Genomic DNA, 18,842 nt, shown 5'->3' on the forward strand with positions numbered 1-18,842 from the left:
CAGATCATCAACAGTTGAACCATCAATATCCAGTGGACCAATCGGATTCATCCCTTTCCTTCTAGAATTTACATAGGTTTGTTATTTGGATTTCAATTCAAATCATTCAAATTTGAATGATTTGAATAGTCTTTCATGCGCAACAGTGTCAAAAGCTTTCCTGAAATCCAAATACAGTCGAACTTCCCAATAACGAATTCGATAAATCCGGCGAAAAAATTCGTTATAGAGAAATTTCGTTATATAGAGAATATCTTTTTTATTAGAAATTGTTATCTAATTAGAAAGTGAAAACGAATCTACTTTTATTTTTAATGTATTATTTCAAAAACATACTTATTTAAATTACGTTTACACAATTTTCGCCGCTAAATATCATAAATTAAAAAAATCTGTAATTTTCGTTTGCACAGTACAATTAAAAAATTTTCTGATTTTCAAAGAAAACCTCACATTTGTTCAGAGCATTAAAACATTATCACGAACATTTTCACAAAACTGTAGACCCATATGAACCATTTTAAAAGCGTTAATAATTTCTTTGCGAGTTGTCTTTTTTACGGGTTGTTCTAATGCATCTTCAGTGTCATCGTTAATTTCTTCGTGATCATGGTCATGTCTAACACTGTTCAGCAGTATTTCATCTTCATTTGGATGTTCTGTTGTAGTCAGACCTTGATCTACATAAACATAACCATCCAGTGTTAATATCATTTTCGATGTTTCCAGACGATTCTAATAATGTCCAAAAGTTTTTGAATTGTGAAAGGGGCAGTTCATCTTGTTTGTCCAGTTGTTGTTCGACTTCTGCATTCAATGCAAATCCTGCTTTTGAAAAACAATTTTGAATAGTGTATTCAGTGACATCGTTTGTCCAAACTTTTGCCAGTTCAGAGATGCAATCTCTAAGGTTAATTGTGACCTCCAAGTTTCTATTTTCTGATAACGCATTGACAATCTTCATTATTATTCTCTTTCGATAATGAAATTTAAAATTTTTAATAATGCCTTGGTCCATTGGCTGGAGTTTTGACGTTACGTTTGGTGGTAAAAACAACTTCGCACTTTTAAGTTTGGCAGAAATACTGGCAAGATGTGCCAGACAGTTGTCAGTTACCAACACGATTTTCCTTTTTTCTTTTGTTATACGCTTGTCTAGTTTTAATATCCATTCTTCAAAAATATCACTTGTCATCCATAATTTTTTATTAAAGGTGTAGTCAACTTCCAAAGATTTTATGCCCTAAAACATCTTGGGTTTTTTGATATTCCGACGACTAAAAGTCTTAATTTTTCACTTCCTGTCATATTTGCTCCAACTAGCGCAGTGATTCTTTCTTTGCTTTCCGCCAAAACATTTATCATCCTTTGGTAAACAATTTTTTTTCTATTCGGTAAACAATTTTTTTTCTATTCGGTAAACATTTAAAGAATAAACCCATTTCGTCAGCATTAGAAACATCCTTACACTCATATTCTACCAAAATCTTCTTTAAGGTTTTATTTTGTTGTTTTATTTTTATTGTTCCTCCAACTGTTGCAATCTTCTTCGCTTACATTAACACTTTCTCCACAAATAACCTTTTCCACAATTCTGTGGTGCTTCTTAAATTTATCTAGCCACCCAGTGCTCGCATTAAATTCTGTATGTCCAAGAGACTGTGCAAATTTCGAGCTTGTTGCTTAATTATTAGGCCCGATATTGGGATAATTATCACGTATCATTTGCACCCATTTTAGAACAGCTTTATCAACATCTTCGTATATACACAACTTAATTCGCTTCTTGTCTGCTCCTAATTCAGTTGCATTAAAATTGATTCTTGATTTTTTTAAAATCGTAGATAGACTGCTTGCAGATATGCCATATTTCTCCGCAACATCTTTTTTCTTAAAACCCTGGTCAATATCATAACAATCTTTGCTTTATCGTTAATACTTAAATTGTTTTCCCAATTGTAAAAAATACTGGATTGCAGCTCTTGCCGATACATAAACCGGAAACTTATGCTGCGCTGGCCATAATAGTGAATTGTTATTACAGGTACCGCCTACTCAATGACGTTCGCTTGCCAATTCAACAGTATCACTCACTTTGAAGAAATATACGACTTTGTGATTTGTGAATTTCTTTTATTCCGCTTTCATTCATATATACACCAAAGAAAATTTATGATTAACGTATGCTGTATGTTACTTTTCAGAAAAAAAAACAAAACAAGGGCATATAGCCTATGTGATTGATGACAAACGAAAAAAAAAAAAAAAATTCATGAAAACGATCTACTGCGGGTCCAGTTAGACGAGAACGGACATATCATATAATGATTGACATGAAGATCACGTGGTACAGTTGAATGAGAAGCGAATGTCACTCGGTAGGCGTTACTAAAAACCGATTGTGGTAGCATTCTATGTATTGCCGCCGCAGCATGCTAAAGGTTTACCGCAGCGAATTTCGCTTTCCCCTGAGCCAACATCAATTTACAAATCTACCCTATTTATTGTAAAGTTTACGACCACTTTTAAGAAAACCCATTTGGTTTAATAACTGCAACAAAAATGAAACAAAGACCCTCCTAGGCCACAAGTGTTCACTAAAAGGATGATTATTTAATTCCAGATGCTAATGGGAAATTTCGGAGGGAAGGAGGCAGTATATTTGAGCGGCTGTTTAGCAGTAAATGCTTGAAAATCTTCAAAAATGCTTTTACTAATTTTTTTAAAAATTCGTTATAGAGAGACTAACACTTCGTTATATGGGGTTAATTTTACATGTAATTTCGTTTCAAGGTGCAATGTTTCGCGAAAAAATTCGTAATATAGAGAAATTCATTAAATAGAAGTTCCACTGTATATGATATCAAAATTATTTTTTGCATCCATTATTTTTTGCAGGGATGGCCTGCAAAGTTAAGGAGGCCTAAAGGGTTTTATCTGATATGGTTGTTAAAAATCACATCAGGAACATTGGGTAATGTGGTGGTGGGTGCAAAATTTTTAGCTTTGCCACTGATGTTTGAGTTTTTAGAAAATATTTAAACATGCCATCAACCACTCGTAAATGCCTTTCTGATTTGAATGAACTAAAGGCATTTTTTAGAATTAACAGGGGATTAAATGAATAAACTAAAATAAAAGAATCTAAGAATCTCCTCTAATCCCCCAAAGAACAATACTGCTCTATTTAGAGCTGCTGTTGTTGTTGTTGTTTGGTTTTTAGGAGCATTTGCAACCAAGGCCATATTGCTCCGGGAATATGTGCCGGTCATTCCCTGACCTTTCCCGCATCCTCTGTATTTGGTGGTGATGGGCTTGAACCCCGGTCTAATCAAGAAGCGTGTGCTATGCACTGCTGCTCCTTCCCACCTGGCTATGGAGGCACCCTATTCAGAGCAGTATTGTTCTTTGGGGGATTAGAGGAGAACAGGCACTCTGTGTGTTATCAGACCAGTCTAAAACACTGATAGATCCAATATGGATGGCGAAAATTAACAGAATTCACATGTAATTTAATTTTGATGGTTTCTCCAATTAATAATCTAGTGTAATTATGTTGGACACTATTTTGTTATGTCCAACATAATTACACTCCAATTAATAGTCAAGTGTAATTATGTTGGATTAGTATTTTGGATTATATCAATTAATTATATGAAGCTTCCTATGAAAGAAATTTTTCATTTAATTAAACTCTTAGTTGAAGCCACCGTTCGAGACAAGGTGATATGGCCAATGGAATTGAGCCTAAGTGGCTTAATATTGGCAGTCTACCTCTCAGCAACTGAGCATATACATTTGCCTTTTCCACCGCGATTACATATTATGGGAGATATTTAGACGTTCTTGCTATTCAAGACATTTTACATTCGTTTAATAATATTCATCCTAGATTCAATTTTACGTTGGAAAGGTAAAATATCGAAACAAAGTCATTAAATTTTCTAAATTTCACACTTACTTGGGACGTGAATAAAGTCCAATTTAACTGTTATATTGTAAACCAACAAACTCGGTATGCTGCTGCATTATAGCAGCTATCATCTGTTCACCTACAAAAGGTATATTTTTTTTAATCAATTTCTCTGTGCCTATAAATATTCAATGATGGAATTTTCTTCAGATTCTAAAAAGAAATGCAGACAATATTCGTTAGAATATTTGAAACTTGGGTTTATTGCTTCATTAACAAACGAAACAAGGCCTATGTGTCTTCTTTGTGAAAAAAAACTTTTAGTAACGATGCAATGAAACCAGCAAAAATGAAAGATCTTTAAAGACTCCATCCCGATAAGAAAGATAAAGATCTTGACTTTTTTAAAGAACTGAAAGAGAAATACACACATTGACCAACTATAAAATCATTTATGAAAGCACCTGCCGAAGCTGACAATAAACAAGGATTAACAACCTCCTACAATATTTCTTTTAATATAGCAAAAAAAAAGGAAAACCATACACAATTGCAGAGGACATTGTTATACCTGCAATCAAAGAAGTAATTGAAACCATAATGAAAAAAGATTCTGGCCCTGTTTTAAAATGCTTACCATTGAGTGTGAATACCGTGAAAAGGCGTATTGGTGAAATGGCTGAAGACGTAGAAAAACTGTAGTATCAGAACTCAAAAATAGTAAGTTCTCCATCCAGCTTGATGAATCTACATTCGACAGTTCTTCTATTCTTATGGCTTATGTAAGATATTATAGTAAAACCAAACATCAAATTATTGACGAATTTTTATTTGCAAAATATCTTGAAAGTGATGGAACGGGGTTGACAAATTTTCAGCGATTGGAAGAATATTTAAATAAGTATGATATCCCATTTACTAATATAACAGCAGTAGCCACAGATGGCGCACCTGCAATGGTGGGCCGTTATCGAGGTTTCACTGCCTTTCTGAAAGAAAAAGTTCAAAGTGTACTTACTATTCACTGTGTGTTGCACCAAAACCATTTGGTGGCAAAATCTCTCAGTGACGAGCTGCATGACACTCTAAGAGTGTGTATTAAATCTATTAATCAAATTAGAGCTCATCCTCTTAAATCACGATTGTTTGCCAAACTTTGTGAAAAAAATGAAGTATCAAATCAATTACCCTTGCATACTGAAGTAAGATGGTTGTCTAGAGGTGCAAGTCTACAAAGATTTGTTGAGTTGTTCGACTCAACCCTAGAGTTTCTTACAGATGTTAATTTGTTTTTGAGTGATGAACTGAAGAGAAATAAGAATCATATTTTCTACTTGGCGGATTTATTTTCAAAATTTAATGACGTACAGACCCGTCTACAAGGTAAAGATGTCACGATTATTCAAGCTCGGACAATTGTTTTAGGATTCCAAGCTAAATTAGCCTTATTTAAATCATCATTGTTATGAAAAGATTTTCAGTACTTTTCGAATCTACGGCAATTGGAAGTAAAAGACGAAGACTTAGAAATATACACAAAACATCCACATTGGATTATCACGCCATTTTCTGAAGATATTGAAAATATCGAATGTAATCGGAAGATTGTATTATAAGATGAACTTATTGAATTGTCAGTTGATCTTGAAGCTAAGACGCTTTTTAAAAAAGGACTTTAAGTTACTTTTGGACGAATATAAATATTGTAGAAAAATATCCAAAACTTCCTGAAGTGGTATTCCCCTTTTTGCTTGCATTTCCAAGCTCATACATGGTTGAAGCTGGTTTCAGCCATGTTAATTCCATTTTAACGAAGAAATAAGCTAGATATAGAATTCTGTGGCGATTTAAGGCTGAAACTTACTAATTTTGAACCCAACATTGCTAATCTTGTCAAGAGTCGTGAAGCACACCCTTCACATTGACAACGTTAGTAAACTGTATAATAAAAGTCTTATTTTCATATATATATATATATATATAAGGAAGATTGTATTATTGTTATTTTGTTATCTAAATTAAATTTTATATTTTATTTATCCCTCCTATCAAATATGTAATGTTAAGAAGGATGTCAAAAACACATCCCTTTGACGTTAAGCCAATATAATAATATATACTATATTATACATACAATAAATGCTAACTATAAAATAAACAATCTAAAAACTCACATAAGCTTCTTTTTTGCTTGTCCTATTATAATTACGTAATAGTAAAATAGAGGGTCGATAAAAAGTCAAGAAATTCTTGAAGGGGCCGATGGTCAAAGAAGTTTGGCAACCCCTGATCTAAAGCAATGAACTATAGCTTTCAGGTCAGAGCTGGCACTGGTGGAATGCAAAATGACATCCCAACATTAACAATCTAAATAATCAATCATCAGAGCAGCAACTAGTGTTTCATTAGACTACATGCATTTATTATGTATTACACTTATGTAATACACTTAGGTGAATGTGAGGGTGCATTTCCCTGGACAACGAGAGAGTGTACCACTACAGGTCTATATCACTTTAGTTTGTGCTTTAATTTTATAAGTTCATTTTATTTTTAATGTTATGGCACTTTGTTAGAATAGCCTGACAGACAAACAGAAGACATTGAAGTGGCCATTCAGCATTGCTGAATTTTTTTTTTTTTTTACTGATCTCAATCTATCAGAACAGTTATTAGAGAAACTCTGGTAACAGTGGCAGTGCTCGGTGCAATAAAAACTAGCATTTTAAAAAATAAATTTAAGATCTAGTTTTATTATATTTTACATGGTTTATATATATCGGTTCTCAAATTTTAGTAACAAAAAAATTAAATAAAATACAATACATACAGGAAGACAGGATATGGGAAATTCATATCGTGGATAACCATCTGCAAGAAGTCTATATGACAAACGTAGAAGGGGTCCTTCGGGTGCTAAAAATGCCTTCACGGAATCAAAATCTCTGTAATGATAACTACGAACAAGCAATCCTAAATTCCACCCTGGATGGTTTCCAAACCCAAAAATATTTTCAACAAGCGTGGTAAAAAGATTCTGTAAATCCTAAAATAAAAGTACACATTATCACCTCAAGATTACTAAAACCAGATCAAATAGAACAATCAATACCATTTATCTTTCAATAGATTAAATATAAATGTAGAATAAAAGTTAACAATAATAGAATTTAAAAATTTCTGTAAAAAATTTTCTTATTACAGCATTTCAATACATAAAACTGATTTACCTAGTATAACTTGCAAGGTTCCAAAATTTAAATCTACAACTTATGGTATATTCACCTCTGTGAATATACCATACATCAAGTCTATTATTAGGTATTAACTTAAAAGTTGGATTATATTCAAGACATAAAAAGCAAGACACTAATGCTACAGTTAAGATTTATACTTGCAAGGTGCAATTCTGCTAACTGAGTATTGAGATACTCTAATATTCAAAATAAAATGAAATCATAAAATTAATGAATAAACTAAAGTGGTACCCCACCTCTAAAGGTGCATTTGAACTGCCAGAAGCAGGATGCAGCAAAGTGTCAATGGATGTTGTTATATGATCCAGATACAGAATGAAAAGAAATGAACTTAAAACATAATCAAAACATATGCCATATGCCATCCTGATTATTATAATGTTTTAAGGTTAATTAGTATATTATGATTTTCTTTTGACCTTTTGATTGGAGTTGTCAACATGGAAATTAGCATTTTGTCTCAATGTTTGTTCATTTTAAACTATTGAGAGTAATTTTTTTATTATTATTTTTTGTTTATTATTTTATTATGTTTTTTTTTTTTTAATTTCATTTGTTCATTAATATTTATTTTGTACATGGAATGTAATGGACCTTCTTTGGTGCTCCTGCCAAATGGCAGTCAACCTCTTAAAATATGATCCTTTGAAATTCACAAGGGCTAATGTTCTCCTAAAATAGTCCCTGCTTTCATTTATCATGGATGTGGCACTCTTACTTTAGTGGATATTAGGGATATCTTGAGCAGGGAGTTGTGCATCTACAGATGTTATCACTTCAGTTTGGTCTTTAATTTTAAAATTTCATTTTATTTTGAATATTAGGGCAACTTAGTAGTGACCTACACCACAAGTAACCTAAACTACTGCATTAGTATGTTATACTAGTTTGCAGTTTATAGTGTTGACATTCTTTGTAAGTTACTTTTATTTAATAAAGCAAAAGATATGAGTACACAGCTAGGAAACTTGCAGGTAAGGGAAGAGGTTGTTATACCTTCAATGTTAACTGTACCCAGAGTGAGTTTCCCAAACATGACTCTGCCCTGAGCGGTGAGATTTCCTGGTAGCAGCTAAATCGATGGAGTACGTTTCTTCATGAAGTTTTGAAAATTAAGACTATGTACATAAATGCTTTTAAAGTATTTATTATTAATTGAAGCAGCTTATGGCCTTCAAGGCCTTGTGATGGAAAAATTTACTAACACGTATCAGAGAGAGCAAAATGTTTTAATACACAGTAACTTCAAAAAGAACACCAAGTTTGCAAAACCACAGCATCATCATCATTATAACATCACATACTGCACTTCTGAATAAATTCAAATAACAACAATGGTCTTCCCCCACAGAGAATACTGTTTTTGCTAAATCTCAGTGCTGTGTTGGGTGGCATCAATTGTTATTTATATTCAGTTTGGGTGGTGCATATTAAAATTATGCTTTTGCTATCCAAAACCACAGGCAGAGGAAAAAGTGATTCTTGCATTGCTACTATTGGTACATGAAGCAGACTGGAAAGCAAGGTGTCTGGGATTTCAGGCCCTGCTGTGGATCATCATGGAAAAAATGAATACATGGGCTGTGTTAAGGTAACTAAGAGAAAGAATATGTGCATGTATACTTGCATATATACACTAATGCTAGGAGTATTGGTAATAAATTTGATGAATTTGAAATACTGATTAAGTTGTCGTATGCAGACATTGCAGGAATAGCGGAGACATGGTGTCACTCAGACATAAGTGATGCTGAATTTAAATATGGAAAGTGCAATGCAAGATGGACAAACAGGACAGGAGGGATAATGCTCTTAGTTAAGAAGAACATTAAACCTAAGGCAGTGCATCAAGGTGTCATTGGTGACAAGTGCAACATTGAATCAGTTTGGCATGATATAAGCACTGGAAAAACAAAATTGAGAGTAGGAGTGTATAGGCCTATAGAGGGAAATAGAGTGGGCCAACAAATCAGAATGTCTCATAATGACAGATTTTAGTTTTCCAGATGTTGCCTGGAATTTGTGGGTTGCTCACTCACACACTAGCAAGACTTTTGTGGATTTCTTGGAGGACTGTTTTCTACAGAAGCATGTTAGAGAAGCAACAAGAGAAAGCAATACTCTTGATCTGGTTATCAGCAGCGATTCTTGATGCATTAAGAATCTGCAGGTAAAAGACCCACAGGCAGGCAGCGATCATAGTGTATATACTAATGTGAAATTTAATCAAAGTCATAACTACTATAAAGAGTAAAGGGAAAGGCTTTTGCTTTCATAAGGGTGACTACAGAAGTCTCAAACAGTTTTTAAATTGTGTGCAGTGGAACCAATGGCAAATTCTAAATGGAAAGTATTCAGGGAAGAAATTCAAGATTCTACTAGGCATTTCATACCAACAAAGAAATACTGTTCAAGACTTATACCTAAATGGATGTCAGATGAACTATTGAGACACATGGCAGAGAAGAAAAATGCATGGGATACATATAAATTATCAGACGACAAAGAAGCCTATGGTAGATATAAACTAGTCTGTAATCAAGTCACAAAGGAGGTTAGGCAAGGTAAGGCAGATTATGAGACATCTCTGGCAAAGAATGCAAAGAAAAACAGCAAAGACTTCTATGCTTACATGAACAGTAAAAGGAAGGGGCTGAATCACAATTGGGCTCCTTGATGTTCATGGATTAACTGTTGATGATCCTGCTCTGGTTGCACACATGAATTCTTTGGGAAAGGGATGCCAAAGGTTTATCAAATGCTAATGAGTAGCTAAATGACCTTGTGATAACTGAAAGGAAATTGGGGGAGAAATTGTTAAGCATGGACATAAAAAAAGAACCCAGGGTGGATGAAATCTAACAAATAGTATTAAGGGAGGCAGCAAAGGAGGTAAGCAAACCCTAAGCCATAATTATGAGTGCATGCTTGGTTTCCGGGGAGGTCCCTATAGACTGTAAAAGTGCAAATATATCCCCAACTCATAAATTTTCATAAATCAAAAGGCAATATAAGTAATTACAGACCTGTTGGCTTAATGTCTGATCCAAGGAAAATAATGGAATCACTGGTTAAAGATGTAATGCAGGACCATTTGGACAGGAATAAAAATTATACTGCAATCACAGCATAGATTTGTTAAGAGGCTGTCTTGGCTAATGAATCTGATAGATTACTATGATGCAGTGACAAAGAAATTGGATGCAAAAAATAATTTTAAAATATATACTTAGATTTCAGGAAGGCTTTTGATACTGTTGCACATAAAAGACTGCTATACAAACTGGAGCAATGTGCCATTAAGGGCAAATTACTGCTATGAATAAAGGAATGGTTAAGCGGAAGATGGACAGTAGTCAATAGGCAGTGATTCATCATGGACTAATCTTATTAGTGTGATTCTCCAGGGTTCAGTGCTGAGTCTAGTTGTTGTTTTCAATATTTATGAATGATACTGATGAAGGTATTAGCATTAGTAGAGGCATATGACGCAAGAAAGCAAGCTTATGCAGCATCAGCAAAAAAAAAAAAAAAAAACACACCATTCCCTCCAAATGCCTGTCCAGTTCCTCCTTAAATTTATTTAACCTATCAACTTCCACGACAGATGGAAGTTTGTTCCAGCAATTAACCACCCGCTGACTAAAGGCAAATTTCAGCACATCTATTCTACATCTGTCTTTTCTTAGTTTGAATTTATGCCTCCTTAGGTTCACAATCTGAACAAGTGGAAGGATACGAACAGAATTCAGCGTGCTCAAACCATTCAAGGCCTTATACACCTCAATCAGATCACCGCACAGGTGCCTAGTCTCTCCAGCCACTGCAATTTGCAGAACTTAAGCCTCTCTTGGTAAGAGGATCCCCTTTATTCCCCTCACCAATCTTGTTGCCCTTCTCTGTACATGCTCAAGCAAATCTACATCCTACGCAGTACTCAAGGCCTGGCCTGACCTGACCATTGCCTTATACAGAGGAACAATCACCTCCTTTTCCCTGCTAGCAAAATTCCTATATATCATTAACAAAACCCCATGACCTGCCCTAGCAGCCTGTCTGCAGACAGACTGCCCTGGCAGCCTTTCTGCATTGCTCAGAAAACTTCATATCTGACTGCACAATTACTCCCAGGTCTTTTTAATTTTCTACCATTATCACCATAGGGGTGAATTCTTTCTTCAACAACACACTTAATTTTCATTATTTCTCGACAAAAATTTGCCAGTTAACTTATCTAACCAAGTATTAATAGGAAACACTTCGTTTTTATCAAAATACTTGAAACTAAAAAAGATATTCCACCTGGTACCATATTCCCATAGTAAACCATAGGGGTGAATTTTTCTGGAAAAAACTCATTTAATTTCGGGTCGTTCTTGAAAAAAAGGGGCAGGTTTACTTCATTCACGCAGATACAGTGGGAAACACTTCGTTTTTATAGAAATCCTTCACATGAAATAAGTGAATCGACATGTTATTTGATTCCCATAGTAAAGCATAGGGAGGATTCCCATAGTAAAGCATAGGAGTGAATTGTTCTGGAAAAAACTAACTTAATTTCCATTTTTTGGTACGTTTCTCTGGGGTTACTTCTACCCATATGCAGTACTTTGCATTTGTCAAGGTTAAACTTCAGTTGCCACTTCTTAGCCCATCTGCCCAAATTATCTAGATCCTGTTGCAGTAGCACACTGCCATTAACAACCCTGCCAACCTTTGTATCATCTGCAAACTTCAACACTAAGCCTGATATACCTTCATCAATATCATTGATAAATATACAAAACAACAGAGGACCCAACACCGAACACTGTGGGACTCCAATAATAACATTAGTCCACGAAGAGCAGCACCCATTAATTACCACCCTGTCTTCTCCCACTCAACCATCATTTTATCCATTGTTGCAACTTACTAATAATACCATTCTGCTCCAATTTGTACAACAGTCTTCCATGCGCAACACTTATTTGTTATTTGGTTTTTTTTAGGAGCATTAGCAACTAAGGCCATATTGCTCTGGGATATGCGGTGTTCATTCCCTGACCATTCCGCATCCTCTGTATTTGGTAGTGACAGGCTCGAACCCCAGTCTAATCAAAAAGCGTGTGCTACACACTGCTGCTGCTCCTTCCCATCTGGCTACGGAGGTGCCCATGCGCAACAGTGTCAAAAGCTTTCCTGAAATCCAAATATATGATATCAAAATTATTTTTTTCATCCAGTTCCTTTGTAACCACATCATAATATCCTATTAAATTTGTCAGACAAGACTTTCCCTTAACAAACCCATGCCGTGTCTGAATTATTGCTGCAGTCTTGTCTAGATGATCCCGCAATGCATCTTTAACCAGTGACTCCATTATTTCACCCGGAACAGAAGTTAAACTAACTGGTCTGTAATTACTTGTGTCACACTTCGATTCCCCTTTGTGAATTGGGGATACATTTGAACATCTCCAGTCCGTGGGGACCTCCCCTGAATCCAAGGATGTTCTCATAATTATGGCTAAGGGTTTGCTTAGTTGCTTTGCTGCCTCCTTTAATATAACTGGATAGATCCCATCCACCCCAAGTGCCATTCTTATGTTTAACTTCAACAATTTCTCCTCCACTTTGCTCTCAGTTATTACAAAATCATTAAGCACCCTGCTACAATTTGATAACCTTCTGCCATTTTCAAACCTTAACTCCTCATGTGTGAATGTAGATGCAAAATACTCATTCAGTTTGTTTGCTATCTGAGCAGGATCATCAACAGTGGAACCATCGATATCAAGTGGACCGATCAGATTCATCCCCTTCCTTTTAGAGTTTATAACATTATTATTAAACTTATTATTATAACACTATTATTATTAATGATATAGAGGAATAAAAAAAAATTATTATTATTATTATAACATTATTAGTAAAGAAATCCTTGCTGTTTTTCTTAGTATCTTTTGCCAAAGATTTCTCATAATCTGCCTTTGCCTGATTACAGACTAGCTTATATCTCCCATAGGCTTCTGAGTCGCTTGATAATTTATATGCATCCCATGCATTTTTCTTCTCTGTCACAAGTTTCATTAGTTCATTTGATAACCATTTAGGTCTAAACCTTGAACAATATTTCTTAATAGGTATGAAACGTTTAGCAGCATTCACGATTAATTCCTTGAATACTTCCCACTTAGAATTTACTGTTGGTAACATCATCAGTTGGTCCCACTGTACAGAATTTAAAAACTGTCTGAGACCACTGTACTCTCCTTTACAGAATAGCAAAAACCCTTTCCTTTACCCATGATGGTAATTATGTCTTTAAGTAAATTCCACATCAGTACACTGTGATCCAAGGACTAGTAGCTTCCAAGCTTACTTCCTTGGATGCTTCCTATTTAGAATTTGCTGTTGATCAGTTGATCCCATTGTACAGAATTTGAAAACTGTCTGAGATCACTGTAGTCACCTTTACGAAAACAAAATCCCTTCCCTTTACCCCTGATGGTAGTTGAATCTTTAAGTAAATGCCACATCAGCACACTGTGGTCACTGCCACCTAGTGGTTCCTTTATCTGCAGATTTTTGATGCATGGAAAATCACTGCTGGTATTACTTCCTCTAGTTGCCTCTCGGACATGTTGTTATAGAGGGCAATCATCCAATAAATCCACAAAAGCCTTGCTAGTGTGCAAGCAAATTACTATAGTAAATCACTATAGCAATTACTACAGCAAAATTACTGTTCAAAATACAACACCAACTGTCATTGATTTAACATTCTGAAACATATATTGCTGTTCACACATATTTTCATAATTCTAAAATAATGTTCTAACCTAGGTAAAATGGCATAATTTCTATGGAGTTTTTTTTAAGTGATGCTATTAGTATTGGCAAATGATTCGAGGAAACATCTCACAGCTTTTAACATAAAAAAAAAAACCTGCCTGATCTGTACATCCCCTCTGACAATTTGTGTAATCCTTCCTTAAGTTTATTGAAACTGCCCATCTTCCACGACACCAGATGGAAGTTTTTTTAACAATCAACTATTTGACTGAAAGCAAATTCCGACACATCTATCTTTCAACCTTTCTTCAATTTAAATTATGTCTCCTTATGGGTGTTCTCTGAGAAAGGAAAATATTGTAATCAGCATTGTTTACTCAATCCATTTAAAGATTTACACAACTTCAATTAGGTCTCCTTCAGTGGCATGTTATCCTTTAGGCAAAAAAGACATCTGCCTAGTGGTCCTGATCAGATGCGGGATCCCCAAAAATTCATAATTAGATTTTTAGTGTACAAATCTAGGTTGGAAATAGATTCAAAGTCTTATTATGAATGCTGCACTCACTTCGGGATGGTACCACTCCTTCAAAGAATGGCTGTGGCTGAGTGCAAATTCCTGTTGCATCTCATGACTGAGAAGCTGAATGCCCTTGAACTGTTCTACTGCATTAATTTTAGCTGCCTTCCAGGAACTTTGGGAGGGCAAAATCTGCTGGCATTTGAGCCCTTCAGAACTGATAATCTAAAATTCAAATACTTCAATAGAACTGCAAGATTGCTCAGTGAATCTAATGTTCATATTCTAGCTGAAGATATTACCATTAGCAGGGCATATGATGCAAGAATGTAAGCTTATATAGCATCAACCAAAAAAAAAAAAAAACACCCTTACCATTTCACCCATCCATTCACTCCATATGTTTGTCTAATTCTGCCTTTAACTTATTTAAGTTGCCGACTTCCACTATGACAGATGGAAGTTGTGTTCCAACTATCAACCACCCGCTGGCTAAAGGTGAATTTCTGCAGATCTATTCTACAATTGTCTTTCCTCAATTTGAATTTATGCCCCCTCAGGTGAGTAATCTGAGCAAGAGGAAGAATCTCATTAGCACTGAGCTTGCTGAATCCATTCAATGCATTATATACACCTCAATTATCAATATCAAAAGAGAAATAAAAAGATTCTGTAATCAAAATCTAAAAAGTAATCCCTAAATCATATCCTGGTCTAAAGATATGTCTCTGAAATCAAAATGTAGGTATCCAATGTGGATTTCTTTCTTGAACGTAAAATAATAATAATAATAATAAATAATTCAATAAATTAACAAAAAAATAACAATAACAAAATATGCTAATTCATAGTTAACTATAAATTATGATCAAATAATAAAATTAAAGACAAATGTTTTGTTAAAAATACGCTTATCATCGAGTCATTGCCTAAATGCAAATCTTTTCTTGTAATATATTAATTTATGTTGTATATGCTGTATTATATTCCATTTATTTATTGATTATATATATATATATCTGTGTTATTATTGTTATTTTCCTCCTGTGTAAGGCTCAGGCTGTTTTGGAGTAAAAAAAAAAAAAAAAAAAATATCACTGCTTCAAAAACTCATTGCTATTTTCTACTAAGTGATTTTTATTGGAAACTGAATTTTCTACCTGCCAAGGTCAATGAACTTTACTTGAAGGTTAATTCTGAAAATTAAGTTTTTTCCAAAAACAGTTTTACCAATTTTGATGAAATTTTATATTTAGTTCTTATGTCATATAATTTTTTTGTTTTGTTGTCAAAATAAAATATAATTGAAAATGTTTATTATTAGTTTTTTCTTTAGATGGGGCCCTCTAATTCTATTTTGCCTTGGGCCCCATGAAGGTATAACGTGCCACTGGTCTCCTTGTAGGTGCTTAATTTTCAGCTGCTGCAATTTGTAGAACTGCAGTCTTTTTTTGGTAAAAGTACCTTTTTTGTCCATGACTGGTATTATTGCTCTTCTCTGTACCCATTGAACCAGCGTTGAAAGCAGTGTTTTCACCAGGGGGAAAGAACAAACTTTGGGGGGGTACATGTCATGTAGTATATGTGTATATTTGTTATTATTATTTAATATGTACACTGAAAGGACAGAATTCATGCAATACCTGGTTCCTGGGCAATGCGACATTGTCATCACACTCTCGCTACTGGACGAACCCACCACTTGGCAGGTATATAGGTACATTGCATCACTGTATTCATGTAGACAGTAATTCGATGTAGTATGGATAAACATCACAAGATAACCGGCTTTGAAAGAGGGATGATAGTGGGTGCCCGATGCATGGGTCGCTCTATCGTGGAGGTGGTATAGAAATTGCACTATCCCAGTTCGATAGTATCAAGAGTGCATCGGGAATACTCCATTTCCGGAATAACCTCTCATCATGGACAGCACTTTGGGTGGAGAAAGGTGGTGGATGAATGTGGCCTTCGATGTCTCTCTTGCATTGTTTCAGCCAACTGGAGATTGGCAGTGGCATAAATTACCGGCGACTTCAATGAGGGAGGTGCCAGAAATGTCTCCACCCAGACCAGCAGGCGACCATTAGCTACAATTGGTTATGGGAGCCGCTGACCCACCAGATTTCCATTGCTAACACCATGACACTGGATTCTACGCCTCAACTGGGTGGAGAACATCAGCACTGGACCGTTCTTCCACCGATGTTGATTTGAGATGGGTCTCCTGGTCAGATGAGTCTCATTTCCAGTTATTTCGAGTGGCTGGGAGGGTGCTGTTGTTGTTTTTTAGGAGCATTAGCAACTAAGACCATATTGCTCCAGGGATATGTGGTGGTCATTCCCTGACGTTTCCGCATCCTCCGTATTTGGTGGCCATGAGCTCGAAGCCCAGTCTAATCAAGAATTGTGTGCTACGCACTGCTGCTCCTGCCCACCTGGCTACGGAGGCGTCTCCGGGAGGGTGCGTATCTGGTGGAAATTGCATGAAGCTATGCACCTGTCATGTCAACGAGGAACTGTTCACGCAGGTGCACAGTCGGTAATAGTCTGGGATGTGTTCAACTGGCACACATTGGGACCTCTGGTACATCTAGACGCATCTCTGAATGGTCTGGATTATGTGTCCATCCTTGTAGACTATCTGCATCCCTTCATGATTATCATGCACCCACAGGGCAAGGGACTCTTCCAGCAGGACACAGTCTTTCCACAGAGCCGTGGTGACTACAACATGGTTCGAAGATCATTCCGCAGATTTTATCACCATGGAATGGTCTTCCCATTCACCGGACATGAACCCCATGGAGAATCTTTGGGATGCTGTGGAAAGGCCCATTCAAGCTTTAGATCCTCCACCCAGGAATGTGATGGAATTTTGGACAGCAGTGCAGCAAGCATGAATGGAAATACTTGTGGAACGCTTTTGTGAATTAGTGGACTCAATGCCTCGGCATTTGACTGCCCTTATCTGGGCGAAAGGTGAGCCTACCCGTTACTAGGTAGGTATCTCATGATTTCTCTCCATTCACTGTACAATGTATGTGTGCAAATAAAGGAACCTGAAAGTGAAAATGCCGACACTTGAAATAGTGGCTTTTAGTTACAATTTGTGCAGCCAGAAAATTTACCATTTAATTATTTTGAAAATTTTGTGTCTTTTGAATTTTACCAATTTATTTTTGCCGCGTACCACCTAACAAGTACCACACTTAGCTGATATGATTTTTTGAATTGTGTTTACTTGACATAAATTTATTGAATTTGTGTTTTATAATCACAACATTGGCCATGCTGATAATATAGCCATAAATTTATTGAATTTGTGTTTTATAATCACAACATTGGCCATGCTGATAATATGGCCATGCTGATAATATCGCCTCTAAAGAGTTCAGTAAGAAGAAAATTTCAATTAATTTTAAACAAAAAAATGTGGCAAGGTTTTTGAATGAATATTAAAATAAAAATTGCAATTTTTTGCTGGGGGGAATTTTATTCCACCAGGGTGAAACTCACTCCCTGGTCACCCCCCTGGATTGAACATTGCATTCAACATATATCAAAATGAGGCTTCCAGACCTGTATGCTGTGTTCAAGATGGAACTAACTGTTGCCTTATACAACAGAATTTCATCGTTATCCATGATGGCAAAATTTTTGTATATTATTGAGAGAATCCCACGAGTTGCTTTTAATAGATTATTATTGTTATTATTATTAGCCATGTGGTGCAAGGAAGCCTGAGGCTTATGCTGCACCAGCTAAAAAAATCCCCGAGTTACCCTGAGAGAGAGAGAGAGAGAGAGTCAGTAAGAAAGAATCACCAAGAAAGAGAAGAATGATGATATCCAGCCCAGCTCAGGACCCTGGGGTGTGCCAAGCCCATACTCACCAGATGTGAGCCCCTGGGGTTGTCTTCTTAGAGAACTTAATGTTGGACTGTACAACCACACCTAGGTTAATACTAATAGGTCTATTTTATTGTCTTATGCCTTGACTGTGGTACACCCAATTGATATGTTGTGGGATTACCGCTTCCCATATGCACTGCCACACGTTTACCAGTATTAAACCTCAGTTGCCAGTTCTGAACCTATCTAATTTTTCTGTCTTGTTGTAGTAGTATATCTTGATTCTCGTCATTAATGCCCTGCCAACCATTGTATCATCTGCAAACTTAGATATTAATGTTCATGTTCCTTCATCAGTATCATTAATAAGTAGTGAAACTGGTAAAGGGCACAGCATTAAACTCTGAGGTAATCTGCTAATAACATTAGTGTTAGTAGTGGCATGTGATACAAGAAACCAAGCTTATACAGCATCAGATAAAAAAAAAAAAAAAAAAAAACTTTCCATCACCTGTCCAGCT

General features: G+C 35.6%; 1 protein-coding gene across 3 annotated transcripts in view; it reads right to left on the reverse strand.

The window, feature by feature from the left end:
* LOC150076549 (sphingomyelin phosphodiesterase 4) overlaps positions 1-18,842 on the reverse strand; it is a 324,202-nt gene that overhangs the window by 251,387 nt on the left and 53,973 nt on the right. For all 3 annotated transcript variants that reach the window (XM_090388185.1, XM_090388183.1, XM_090388184.1), the window contains exon 3: positions 6,744-6,959. In XM_090388185.1, coding sequence (XP_090244311.1) covers positions 6,744-6,959 — 216 coding nt within the window. The remainder of the gene's footprint in view (positions 1-6,743; positions 6,960-18,842) is intronic.

The sequence above is a fragment of the Mastigoproctus giganteus genome, chromosome 13 (assembly GCF_048544385.1).
Source record: "Mastigoproctus giganteus isolate SK-2022 chromosome 13, ASM4854438v1, whole genome shotgun sequence".
Lineage (NCBI taxonomy): Eukaryota > Metazoa > Arthropoda > Arachnida > Uropygi > Thelyphonidae > Mastigoproctus > Mastigoproctus giganteus.